The sequence below is a fragment of the Vulpes lagopus genome, chromosome 15 (genome assembly GCF_018345385.1).
Source record: "Vulpes lagopus strain Blue_001 chromosome 15, ASM1834538v1, whole genome shotgun sequence".
In the NCBI taxonomy this organism is placed as follows: domain Eukaryota; kingdom Metazoa; phylum Chordata; class Mammalia; order Carnivora; family Canidae; genus Vulpes; species Vulpes lagopus.
This window is the reverse complement of record NC_054838.1, coordinates 38,332,312-38,346,123: the sequence shown is the minus strand read 5'-3', so window position 1 is coordinate 38,346,123 and position 13,812 is coordinate 38,332,312. Positions and strand designations below refer to the sequence as shown.

Here is a 13,812-nt window from a genome sequence, read left to right as displayed (position 1 = left end):
ACTATTTCTAAAACTTTTGGATATTTGTCTTACCTTTTACATTATAAGCTTCTAATGTCAGAAATTGTGTTTTGTGGGGTTTTTTTGGGGGGGGGGGTGTTTTGCCTTTTTTTTTTTTTTTTTTTTTTTTTTTTTTACTTTTCTCTCAATTCCTTGTGATAGTATGATCCACAATAGACTTAGGAGTTGTACTAATTGAACGAGTTGATGAGTCATGTTTACCCACACCCTTTATACTCATGTAAGCCTCTCAAAGACATGCTTCCTAGGGATAAATAGCTCACAGCTGGAAACCACATTAATTTCTAATTAACTTAACAAATATTTATCAAACTGCTACTAATGTAATAGTTTATATCAATGGGGCGAAAAATAAGTAACACACATTTATTGCCAAAGATCTATAGTCTAACTGAGGAAAAATATCTTGGGCACAACATTATATAAAATGTGATGACTTCATTAAGAAAGAAAAAAACCAGAGCTATATAAGTTCATAAAAAGAAAAGGAGAAAAAAAAAAGAAAAGGAGACATTTCTTCTGAGTAAAATGTCAGACACTGGACCATGAAGAATGGGTATAATTTCAGAGAGAGATGTGTAAAAATGATCACGTATGTAGAAGGAACAGTAATTAGAAAGATACAGAAGTAGTATCCCGAATAACAGTGAATAATCTAGGGTTCCTTGCTTTAAATAGTTATTATAAAAGAGAGAATTGGAAATGATAGCTTGAAGCCATATTTGTGGAGAGTTTTGAATGTCATACTAAGCAGGTTGACTTAATTTTTATTAACCGGGAGTCAGAATAATCTTGGTAAAGATGTTGACATAAACTGGACTATAGTAGGTGAAGATGCATGAGTTGTTATAAAACATGAGTAGAGAAAGAAGAGAAAGTAAGAAGGACACTGTAATAATGGTGACAAGAACCCTGGATTATGGAGGAAACAGAATGGAATGGGAGCAGGGACAATATTTGAGAGAAGTATTATATAGAGAGTATACTCAATCAGCCCTGGCTATCAATTGGATGTAGAGTTGGAGAAGAAAAGCCCATGATAATCAATTGCAATTTTAAATCTTAGTAACTAGAAAGTGCCATTGTCGAGCATAGAAAAATGGGAATGGTTTTTAAAGAAAGTCAGTGGGTTAGTTTGGAAGCCTGTTAGTTTTGAGATATCTAGCCAGTAATAGAAAACATCAGTCTATGACAATGAGAAATAAGGCTGAAGATACAGATTTAGAGCTAAAGTTGGAGCTGTTGGAGTATATCAGTCACTGAACCTGAAAGTATACAAAGAAAATAAATGTGGATCAAGAATAGACATTGAAGATTTGCTTTGAAAGCATAAAGGAAAAAAGAAAAGATAGAGTGGAGGACAACAGGGCCTGGGAAAGATAGATAACTAGAGAGTATACTGTCATGTAAGGTGGTGGTCAATGGAAGAGAGAGGTCAAGGAAGACAAGGACCGAAGGAAAGAGGAAAATTGGGGTTAACCAATTTTCATCTGGGGCCTTCTTGAGGCAGGATTTGTAGATTAAACAGGATAGAATGGTAACTGAGCAATAAGAAGTGTGGTGACATGCAGGTAAGAGGCAGTCCTGCTAGTTTGAAGACATTGAAAAGTTACTTTTAGAGTAAGTAAATTCTGGCCACACTTAAAGGAAATAAATCAGTGAAAGAAAGAATGAAAAAATAATAAAAATAGAAAGAAGTTTAGCTATTGAGGTATAATGTCCTAGGGGAAGAAAAATGATATCAAAATAATTTATTCATCAAATAGTTATTGAAATACGATAGTACCACATTTCAGGCAGTGTATACACCTGGAGCAGCTGGCCTTGGTCTTTTCAGTCTACTTCATGTTTACTCTGTTTGGAACATTTTATGTGTTCATTGATTGGTGATTACAAATGAAAGTGAAATAATTCAGTATTAATTGTAAGATCTTCAAGGGGTAGTTCTGAAGATTTGGTAAGCATAAGACAAGAAGGAAGACAAGGTAAATAAAGATAAATATAAATGTATTAATATCTGCTAAATGGCACAGTAGCTTATAGAGTAGCTAAAAATTTCTGTATGTTTTGTTATGATATACAAGGGTTAGGAAACAACAGTCCACGTGACAAATCCGATCTGCTACCTGTTTCTGTAACTAAAATTTTATTGAGGGACATCTAGGTGGCTCAATTGGTTAAGTGTCTGACTCTTGATTTCAGCTCAGGTCTGATCTCAGGGTCCTGGGATCGGGCCCACATTGGGCTCAGTGCATGGTAGGGAGTCTACTTGAGACTCTCTCTTTCCCTCTCCCTTTGCCCCACCCCCTCACGATGTGTTCTCTATCTCTCTGTCTCTGAAATAAATAAATAAATAAATATTTTTAAAAATAAGGCTTTATAGAAGTATAATGCTTATTTGTTTATGTATTGTCTATGCCTGCTTTCATACTATAATAAATAGAGTTGAAGAGTTGAGTTGCCATAAAGACTATGGCCCACAAAACCAAAAATATTTATTGTCTGGTCCTTTGCAGATAAAATTTGCTAACCCTTAATATTCAGTGACAGTCTGCATCTTGCCCAGTCATCTTACAATTAGAATCTGTATGTGAAATTCTTTTTAGACTCACTCAGAATATTGTTCATAATTTCCATTTCCTCCTGTAGAAAGATTAGGTTGTATAAATTATCACATGGATTTTATTTGTTTTGACCTTTCACAGCAATACAGTTTAAACCTATAACTTCAAAATGCTGAATGGCTGATTTGGAAGATTTTTTTTATATATCCTTTCTACCCCATTCTACTGGGAATAACTTACATGATGGAAGAATATGACTCTCTATTATCATATTTTTAGTACTAGTTTATTTGTAACATTTAGTTACGTTTTTTAATCACAAATTTTATTTTTCTAACCATATATCATTTTCCTCTATTAAATAAATAATTGACAACATTTTCTTAATATGGTTTAAGGGTGTCATTGAGCAATTTCATTAAAGATGTCAACACCTCATGCCATTGTTTAGATTTGTTAATTCAGTGCTCATGGAAATACACTTGGTCTAGCAAAGGTTCAAATATGTTACATATTGTTATTCATAAAGAAATCACCACTATTTCCAGGGTCTTAAAAAAGAATGAGAATCACTATGTAATGGAATTGTCACTTTCTCTTCTAACTCGAAATGAATGTGAAACAGAACATATACAACAAATGAAAAAAGTAATACAAATCAATTCTAAATGATCAGAAGCAGACATACCGAGCTGTCACCACTGATTCAAAAAAAGAAAAAGACTGTAATATTGGAATTATTTTTGGAAAAGGAAATGATCTTATTTTGGTTTAAAAAAATGTGAAATTTACAAACCAATGCAAGCTAAAGCACAGAAAATGAGCATATTCCTAAAAGGAAAAATGTAACTGCTTTTGTTTGCCATGCCCCGGTAAGAAAGAGAATCTTACAGTATTTCAAATGTGATTGCTTGCATTACAAAATCTAGTAATTATCCAACAATAGTTTTATCAAATGTGGTTGAAATTACCTTATAATCAAATGTATTTCTCTATATAAATATTTATATGCATATTACTAATAAATCAGGTTACATTTTTAGAGTGTCCTACCACTTACAAATCACTGTGCTATTTTATTTAATCAACAGGAAATCCTATAAAGCTAGATATTGTTTAAAAAGCATTGATCTTGGTTTGAAGAAACAAAATCAGCTGGGGGACTGTTCAAAGCTGCACAGTTGTTTTAGTGGCTACAAGTAGGGGCACCTCTTGATTCTCAAGGCCAAGACTTTTTCTACTGCATCTTTCAAAATATCATGAACTCTATCTTTATTGTTTTTAAGTTTTATTTTAATTCCAGTTAGTTATACATACAGTGTTATGTTAGTTTCAGCTGTGCAATATAGTATGAAATTCAGCATTTTCATGCATTACCCAGTACTCACCATGATAGGTGCACTCCTTAATCCCCACCAGCTATTTCACCCATCCCCCCAACTACCCCTGAACTCAACCTTTATACAGACCAATAAGGCTCAGCGTTTATGAGCATGAGCCCTGAAGTCCAAGGGCTGTTATATGATCCTTCATTTACCCATATGTGTTATGTAAGCTCAGTTCTAACCCTAACCCTAACCCTAACCCCTTAAAAAAAAAAGAACAAAATAAACCCACCACCTTATACTACTTTCTTGTTTTAATGAGATAACAGCATACAGCAGGCAGAAAACAGCCAATAAGTAGTATTATTATGAAAAATACTTTAGGTAAATTGAGAAGGTCTAATTAGCAACTCTGCCTCACTTATCTGGTTATTTTAAGGAAAGGATGATCCAGAACTTTTTGTCATCATTCCCTCCTTGTGTGATTGCAGTATCAAGAGCCAGCAAAAGGGATAGAAAATATAACGAAAGAGGTGCCAGTTTACGATCGTACATGGCTATCAGTATCTAGACATTTTACTATCGAAGGTCAGTAATAGAGTCAGCACTGAGGACGAGAAATATATAGTGTATTCATTGCTGTTTCTGGTTAGTACTGGTTATTAATCACAGTTTTAATTATTTATAGGAATGTTTAATGAATGCTATCTCTAATCCACAGAGGCTATTCATGCAACAGTGGTGGAAAAAACTAAAAGACATCTATTTCTAAAGAATAACATCTGGAACTCCTTCAACTGTTAAATCATTTCAATTATTTTCCATTGCCGTAAAAAAAATCAAACAGATGAAGGGGTGTATAATAGCTTCAATGACCTTATCCACCATCATCCCAAGCAAATCAAAGCTACTTGAATAGGAAGGAATGAGTTGTGAGTTATTGAACCAGATTTTGAGTAGAAACAGAGACCAAAGAGATGAACTCTAGAAAAAAAATCATGTTCTACCTCTTAATTCAATAGAAATTCCTAATGATTTTTAAATCAATATGGATAGATTTTTGAACTTTAGCAGGTATATGATGCTTTTTGCTAACAATTATTTAACTGGTGGAGGGAAGCCAAGGTAAATTCAAAAAGCAAAAGTTTTAATTTTAGGGAAAGACAGACACAGACTCTGAAGAAAATTCAGTTATAAACATACATATGTAAATGAATGTGTATTTATATATGAGCACAAACACAGGCACTTAATTAAATATAGATATCTAAGAATAAGTATACAAAGACTTGCATTTAATTTCATTCTAGACCCTGTCATCAACTAATTTTATGATGTTGGACTGATCATTCAAAATCAGCTTCAGTTTCTTTGATTATAAAATGAGAATATTAATATTTATACTGCCTATCTGATAGCATTTGAAATAATTTATGTGAAAGCAAGCCATTCCTGCTTTGCAAAACAGCATATTTGAATAATGGATTGCTGAGTTTTTATCTATACAAAAAATAATCGAAATTTTAAATATTTACCTTAGGTGATCCGGAAGGGAGAAGTCAGCTGTTGTTGGACCTGTACACCCTGTAAAGAGAATGAGTATGTCTTCGATGAGTACACCTGCAAGGCGTGCCAGCTGGGGTCGTGGCCCACTGATGACCTTACAGGTATATGTATCACAATGTCGTCTTGGGTACATGCCTCAAAAATCAACTGCAAAAGGATGCAGACATGGGTGGAGGGGGTGTCACATCTCCAAGTATTTCTCATCTTGGTGGTCTTGTTCATGTGACAAAGAATTTCTTTAGGGACAGAAGCCTTCCCATTGCCTGAGCTAATCATGAAAATATGTCTCAGGGAGAGATTGGTCAATCTTCTCTCGGGGGGGCGGGGGGCGGGTGCTGGGTGGCTCAGTTGGTTAAGCATCTGCCTTGAGCTCAGGTCATGATCTCAGGGTTCTGGGATGGAGCCCCACTTCAGGCTCTCTTCTCAGCGGAGAGCCCACTTCTCCCTCTCCCTCTGCCACTCCCCTTGCTCGTTCTCTCTCTCTCTCTCTCTCTCTCTCTGCCAAATAAATAAATAAGATCTTAAAGAAACTATTCCTGCCCTCACCCCAAAATAGATGAGAGTTCCTAAGTTTTCTGCTGGACATTTTTCAGCCCATTCTCAGGATATTCCCAGAGTTGGGTAGAAATTTGTCTAAAACTTCACTACGCTTAGTACTTTTCCTTAGTCTCAGCCAGGAAGCTCTCAATAATGAGTTTTCAAATAATGCTGGCATAAGGTAAAACTCATTTTGGCTTGGTGTTTTGTTTCTGTTGGTGTTGTTTTGTTTCTTTAGCTTTTGTATTTTGGTTTGGGTTTTTTTTTCTCCCAGATATGTAAAGGAATATGTCATTGTTCTCAAGATTATATTTCAGAGCTATTTCTAATTTTTATGTATAAAAACAGAATATGGGCAGCTCCGGTGGCCCAGCGGTTTAGCGCCACCTTCAGCCCGGGATGTGATCCTGGAGACCCGGGATCAAGTCCCCTGTGGGGTTCCCTGCAGGAGCCTGCTTCTCCCTCTGCCTGTGTCTCTGCCTCTCTCTCTCTCTCTCTCTGTGTGTCTGTCATGAATAAATAAATAAAATCTTTAAAAAAACACAGAATGTAATACCTTTCATCTTTCCTTCCAGTTTATTCAGTAAACATTTATTAGATGCATATTACATGCCTTATTGCCTACCATTGAAATAAAGATATAAAAATAAAGATACAACATTTATCTTAAAGAATAAGGGGGCGCTTGAGTGACTTAGTCAGCTGCTTAACTGGTTGAGCAGAATAAAAATCATTTGATTTTGGCTCAGGTTGTGATTTCAGGGACCTGGGATGGGACCCTGAGGTGGGCTCCACACTCAGCTAGAAGTCTACTTGAGTATACTCTCATGCTTCCCCACCCCCCCTAAAATAAATCAATCAATCTTTAAGGAAAAGAAGTTAATAAGGGAGGCAAAAAGGTAAAAATATTAGTACAATATATTAAAGAGGAGATTTGTGGACATGGGATATGAGGAAAGAACCTAGAAGACTACATTTTCAAGGAGAGTAAGAGAAAAAACAGTCGAGGCAGAAGGCCCACCATGTGGGATACGGTTTTACAATGAACATAGATCTAGTATAAAACTCCTAGAGGCTAAAAGATCATAAAATCATCAGTGTTAGACTATCCCTCACACGATGAGAGATTAGCCATGGTAGTTGTATTAACAATTCCGAAAGCCTGGTTCTAAAACTCCTGTGATCCTGACCTTTTGAGACCAGCTCACATTAAGACTTCGCTTCTGTGATTGGTATTTATAGAGAAGATTTCCCTTTTCTTAAAAAAAAATTAAGAAAACATCCAAATGCTGGTGCATGTGGGTGGCTCAGATGCTTAAGCATCTGCTCTCAGCTCAGGTGATGATCCTGGGGTCCTGCCATGGAGTCCCACATAGTGCTCCCTACTCAGCAGGGAAACTGCTTCTCCCTCTCCCTCTGCCTCTCCCCCTGTTTGTGCTCTCTCTGTCGCTCTTTCTCAAGTGACTAAAGGAAAATTCTTTTAAAAAAAGAGAAAAAGCATCTAAGTGCCTTCTGATAACATTTGAGACCTGTTTTCACCATCAAACAATGAGCTTTCTGATACCCATACATCCTGATATCCCCAGAGCTAACTCAGTGCTGAACATAATGTCTTCAATAAACTTAGTTGAATGGATGAGCTACACAGCACACACACACACACACACACACACACACACACACACATTATGTTTAATATGAAGTAAAAGAACAAGAATTTAAAAAATGAAAATATTAAGGAAAACATAATTTAAATTTGTAGTTATAAAAGTTCTCTTTGAAGAAGTGAAAAAATAGTTGGAGCCTAAATGATAAATAGAAATAGCTAGCTAAGAATAGTGAGAAGGGCATTCTGGCTGAGGCATACATAAGGTCTGTGTATATATATACATATATATATATATCCTTATAGAACATGTTCAGGATGAGTGTTTGGTATGAAGTGTAATGAGAAACCATTGCAGGGAGTATAGTAGGAAAAAAACCACAACATGATTAGACGTATATTTTCAAAAATACAATTCTGGTAGCTATACAGGACAATAATTTGGAGAGGAATGGAAAGTGGAAGAGGGCCACAGGTTGGGTGGTTACTACAGGTTGCTACTGCAGGCAAGAATACTTAGTGTCTTGGACTAAACAGTGCATTGAAAGATTTGAGATATACTTTTGAAGTAGAATCACCAGGGCATACTGGTGAATTGGCTGCAGTGGATATTAAGAGTACCAAATTTTCTCCCTTGAAGACTGAAAAATAAATGCATTCTTTGACAAAGATCAATAGTTTGGTTTTAGACAGATCAGTTTGGGCAGCCAGGGTGGCTCAGCGGTTTACCACTTTAGCCTTCAGCCCAGGGCCTAATCCTGGAGATCCAGGATCCAGTCCCATGTCAGGCTCCCTACGTGGAGCCTGCTTCTCCCTCTGCCTGTGTCTCTGCCTCTCTCTCTCTGTCTCTCATGGATAAATAAATAAAATCTTAAAAAAAAGACAAGATCAGTTTGACATGTTTTTAACTAATTTAACAAATGAAATATGAAATAATTAATTTAACAAGCCCCTTAATTTGAGCCAGAAAATGTAATGGGAACTGTAAATACAAAATATAGTCAAAGTTTTCAATAAACTTATAATCTAGTGAGATAAAAGGTAAACAACACAGTGTACTAAAGTGCTGCTGGTAGATAAGGAATGAACAAAGTATTATGGAAGAATGAAGAAGGGCATGCTTAACATGGAGAAATTGAGAAAGTTTCATCTTGAAGCAAAATCTTCAGCTCACTTTTTAAAAATTGAAGAAGTTCATATTAGAAAGAGTATGCAACATCAAGGCTTTGAATGATACCACCATTCTCCTAGATGCCCTAATCAAAATGAAGTCCACCATCTTAGACTCTTCTCTATGCCTGGCCACCCATATCCAGTCACTTATCAATCTGGGATATTTGAATCACTAAATATCCTTATTCCCTCCTTTCCTGTCCATTTGTACAACTCTTCCCTTGACTAGGTTCTCATCATCTCACATTCGAGCATTGCAATTGTAATTCGAGCATTGTAATTTCCCAGTGTATTTCCTTACTATCAAATGTATGCCACTTTTCATCTTGCTGCTGGATAATGTACCCAAAATACGTATTTGTCTATTTTACTTCATTGCCCAACATTTATCAGTGTTTTTGTATCTCTACTGTATGTACTCCAAGTTTTTCAACATGGCATACAGAATTCCCTCTCATTCTCACCCTCTTATAGTATAGTCTCAGTCACTACCATTTTTATAACTCTCATTTTACCTTCTAGCACCAAAGGCTGTTTATGATACTTATCTAACACAATGACATTTTGTTCTTCCGTGTCCATATATGTTATCTTCTCTGCTAAGAAGGCACTTACTCCTCTTTACTTGAGTAACTCCTGCTCATCCTTCCTTACTCTGTTCAGATGTCACCTTCTCTATGAAATCTTTTTTGGTGTACTTCCCTCTTTACATGAGTTTTCAAATTGGATTTTAATGGCCTTTATCTTTATCTGCCTCTTGTACTGAATCATCAGTTTCTCAAGGACATAACTATATCTCAATCATATTTTCATTCCCAGCTTCTAACGTGATGCCCGGCACAGAGTAGGCACTCAGTGAATGTATGTCAACCTGCAGGAAAATTATAGGGAGGGTAACAAATGAAGACGAAAGTACATATTAGGGCCATCCTGTGAAGACAGGCTTTAACTAAAGAGTTTGGACTTTATCCAATGGACAGTGTAGGGCCAGTGGAGGCTTCCAAGCAGAAAAATGAAATGCTTTTCCTCTGGTTACATGCATACATGTGAGTGTGTGTATATGTGGGAGTAGGGGAGAAGAAGAAGGGGGGAATAAATGCCAAACTTGGAAAGGTCTCTGCGTTGATATTATGTGAAGTTTAACCTTTAATTGAGATCAACGACATTTTTCCAAGGAGCCTATAGCTGTTTACAAACCTATCTCACCGACTCTGATTCAAATAGATCACTTGGGGCTGCCCTCTAGACAGAAGACTGCTCTGATGGCTTCAGCTCTTCCAAAACCACCACAGAGATGCTTGGGGCTAGCTCCAGGGAATATTTTAAGCCTTCCTTCTACCCAACTGGCTTATAGTTACACTACTTCAGCCTATAACATGACAGCTCAGGTCACCACTGGGCCAGTGCCCTCATTGTGATAATAGATAGCAACTACCATATACATTATGCTTTCTCTGTCAGGAACTGTTTGAAGCATCTTACAAATGTTAATTTATCTAATCCCAACACAGTTCTATAAGACTGGTAGCATGATTAGGAGATCTGAGCCTACTAACAATTGAAAATTATTTAGAAAAACAAGTGGAGGGGCAGCCTGGGTGGCCCAGTGGTTTAGTGCCACCTTCAGCCCAGGGCATGATCCTGGAGACCGGGGATCAAGTCCCACATCGGGCTTCCTGCATGGAGCCTGCTTCTCCCTCTGCCTGTGTCTCTCTGCCTCCTTCTCTCTGTATGTCTCTCATGAATAAATAAATAAAATCTTAAAAAAAAAAAAAGAAAAGAAAAACAAGTGGAGGTGGCAGTCAACTGGCATTAATGTCTATCTACATATTTATCCATATATTTGTATATATTCAAATGATGGATGGCTGAAATGAAGATTACTCACTGTTAGGAAACGATGTTTGTGAGTGCTGGGATTGTGGATGACTTTTTCATACACACACATGCATACATATATGTGTGTAAACATATGCATATAATATTGAATTATGCTATGAGAATATATTTCTTTTTTAAAATATTTTATTTATTTATTCATGAGAGAGAGAGAGGAAGAGACATAGGCAGAGGGAGAAGCAAGCTCCATGCAAGGAGCTCGATGTGGGACTCAATCCTGGGACACCGGGATCACACCTTGAGCCAAAGGCAGACACTCAACCGCTGAGCCACCCAGGCATCCTGTGAATATATTTCCATCAGTAAGGCCATTAAAGTAAATTTTAAGCTAGCCATATTCTTAACAGCTATCATAAATTGGCAGGAACCTGGAACCAGGAATTAGGAAGAGAGAGAAAGAGAATCTGGATGAAAATCAGAAAGAAGGAAAAAAAATGGAGGATGAGGGCAGAACACAATGTCCCTAACCCAACTTATTTTCATTTAGACAGCAAGTAGTTATTTTTTGTCTAACACCTTTCAGATATCTATGTTAACAATAAATAGGATACATGGGATCCCTGCTTCAAAGAGATGATCATCCTAAATATTAACAGAGAATAAGATATCGAGTGTTAATAACATAGAACACCCAAGAGCATAGGATCCTATATCAGTGGAAGCAAGTTAGAGGAGTTTTAAGTTTGTCTCTTTGATGACCAGCAGATATCCAAGAATGGAAGGAAAGGTGGTAGTTGGTCAAACTAAAATGGGAGAGGAGTGTTTGGGACTTAGACTACAGCCACTGAGAAGGAACAGAGAGTTTGGAGTGGAGGGAATGAGACAGGCAAGCGAGGCAGAGGCCATCTCTATAAGGGCTTTGTAAGCCATGGTAAATATTTTGAAGTTTCTTCTTTTTTTTTTAAGTTTCTTCTAAGGGAAATTAAAAATCGTTATTGAATTACTTAGTAATTTGTTCAACAAATATATACCTAGCAATTCCTCTGCCTCAGGCAATGTTCTAAGAGCTAAAAATATTTCCATAACTAAAACATAAAATTCTCTGCCCTTACGATGTTTACATTTGAGTAGAAAGAATAGTTTTGAACAAGGCAATTATCATCTCCAGGAATGTCCAAGAAATGAATAAAAAAGTTAATGCAAACATGGTGGACTGCTTTATAAATATTATTCAAATAGTTGCAATGTAAAGAGTGAATATTATTTAAAAACATGGACAGGAAGGATACTAATTTCAGAATACTAGTTTCATCTAGAGAGAGAGAAGGAAGGGAGTCAGATGGTAGTTACAAAAGAGGTTTCAGTTTTGTCTCTAAGCTGTGTATGTGTAGTTTGAAACAATTATGACAAAATATCACCATTTGTTAAATCTGGATTTTTTAGGGACACCTGGGTGGCTCAGTGGTTGAGGGTCTGCCTTCAGCTCAGGACATGATCCCGGGCTCCTGGAATGGAGTCCTGCATCAGGCTCCTTCTAAGGATCCTGCTTCTCCCTCTGCCTATGTCTCTGCCTCTCTCTGTGTCTCTCATGAATAAATAAATAAAATCCTTTTTAAAAACCTGGATTTTTTATGTTCATTCTATAATTCCCTGCATGTTTACAATCTTTATAACTTAAAAATATTTCATATTCTTTGGACTATTTAAATGTTGAATACTAAACAATAACATTTAAAAATAAAGATTAAAACAGGGAAGTTAAAAGGAGGATAAAAGAAAACCACAATAATGAAATTTTGCAAATCACAATGTGAATCTATTTGTGGTTTAGGACTATGATGAAGTGGTGGGAATAAAGAGCAAAGGAACAAATTGATTAGGAATTGAAATTGAAAGGAGAAGGTAACTGTTTCCCAAACAGAACAATGCAACTACAATCTAATCTGGTTTGAAAAAGGAAAGAGGAAAAAATAGTGGAAAGCAACAATTTAGAGCTCAACACTCAAAGAATTCCCTGAAAGCTTCTGCCAAGGCAACTTTTTCATCACACACCATTCCCCACCAGATAAATGCAAAAACTGTCTTAGAAGGAATCTTTAATTTGTTTCTCTCAAAGAATTTGGGATGGGTTAAAAGTAGCAGATCCGTGGTTCCTCTGTCTAAAGCCAAAGCCACGGAAACCCTTTCAGGTGGGCTTGCCAGCTCTGGCAACCTTCAAACAAACCCAACTGAAAAGGAAAAAGCAAAAACAAAATGACTTTCCAAAAAGTAACTCAATGAGAAGCTTTATGACAGGAAGTTAGAATGATTTCCTGCTTTTCACTTTATAAATGTATCTTATTTATTTTAAATGCAGAGCTGTAAAATGGAAGGAAGGCAGGGTGCTTGCTATCAACATTTTAATGTCAGTAGGAACATTCTCTAGGAAGTTTCTTCGGTTCCCCCAGTTACCTAATTGCTTTGGAAGTTGAAATCTTTGTATCTTCATTAAGGGAGAAAAAGAAAAGAGAGTCTAACAAAAGGGAGCTGGTGGGAACCTGGGAGGGATTGGAGGATGAGCTCCAAGGGTACTAACCACGCACAAGTTTTATAACTCTAGCATTTCAGATACTCTTTTCTTACAGGTAATTACTTTGTCTGTATTCCTCAGTTTGTCCCACTTTTCTTGGGAATTTTTTTTTGCCTTTTAATAAATAAGTAGATTTAAAAAACATAGGGAGGATTTATTTTCATTACCAATCATTGTAACTATCTTAAGCATTAGCTTTTTGGGTCCTATGAGGTAGATCTTACTATTTTATAATTGAATTAATTAAGACCCAGGAAGATTCTGTAAACTGTTCAAACTAGGGATTAATTGACAAAACCAGTGGAAAATCAAGCCCAAGTACTATGATTTTGCTGCTTTATGCTACCCACCTTCCTTTTTCCACCATTCACATTTTGTTGTTTCATATTATCCAGAAGTCATGGAAAGGAAAAAAATTAAGCGTTCAAGCTGGTCACATGTTAATTATCTCCAAATTGCTCTGATATTTTCATTTCAATTGTCCTTAAAATGTGCTGCCTATTTACTACAATTCAACTTGGATGAGGAAAGGGGTAAAAAAAATCCTTGCCGCGTATTAAATATTTTTTATTTTTATTTTTTAATAATAAATTTATTTTTTATTGGTGTTCA

General features: G+C 36.3%; 1 protein-coding gene across 2 annotated transcripts in view; it reads left to right on the top strand.

Annotated features, from left to right (window-relative positions):
* Positions 1-13,812, top strand: part of GRM5 (glutamate metabotropic receptor 5) — a 514,508-nt gene that overhangs the window by 425,881 nt on the left and 74,815 nt on the right. For both annotated transcript variants that reach the window (XM_041729572.1, XM_041729571.1), the window contains exon 7: positions 5,451-5,577. In XM_041729572.1, the coding sequence (XP_041585506.1) occupies positions 5,451-5,577 (127 nt within the window). The remainder of the gene's footprint in view (positions 1-5,450; positions 5,578-13,812) is intronic.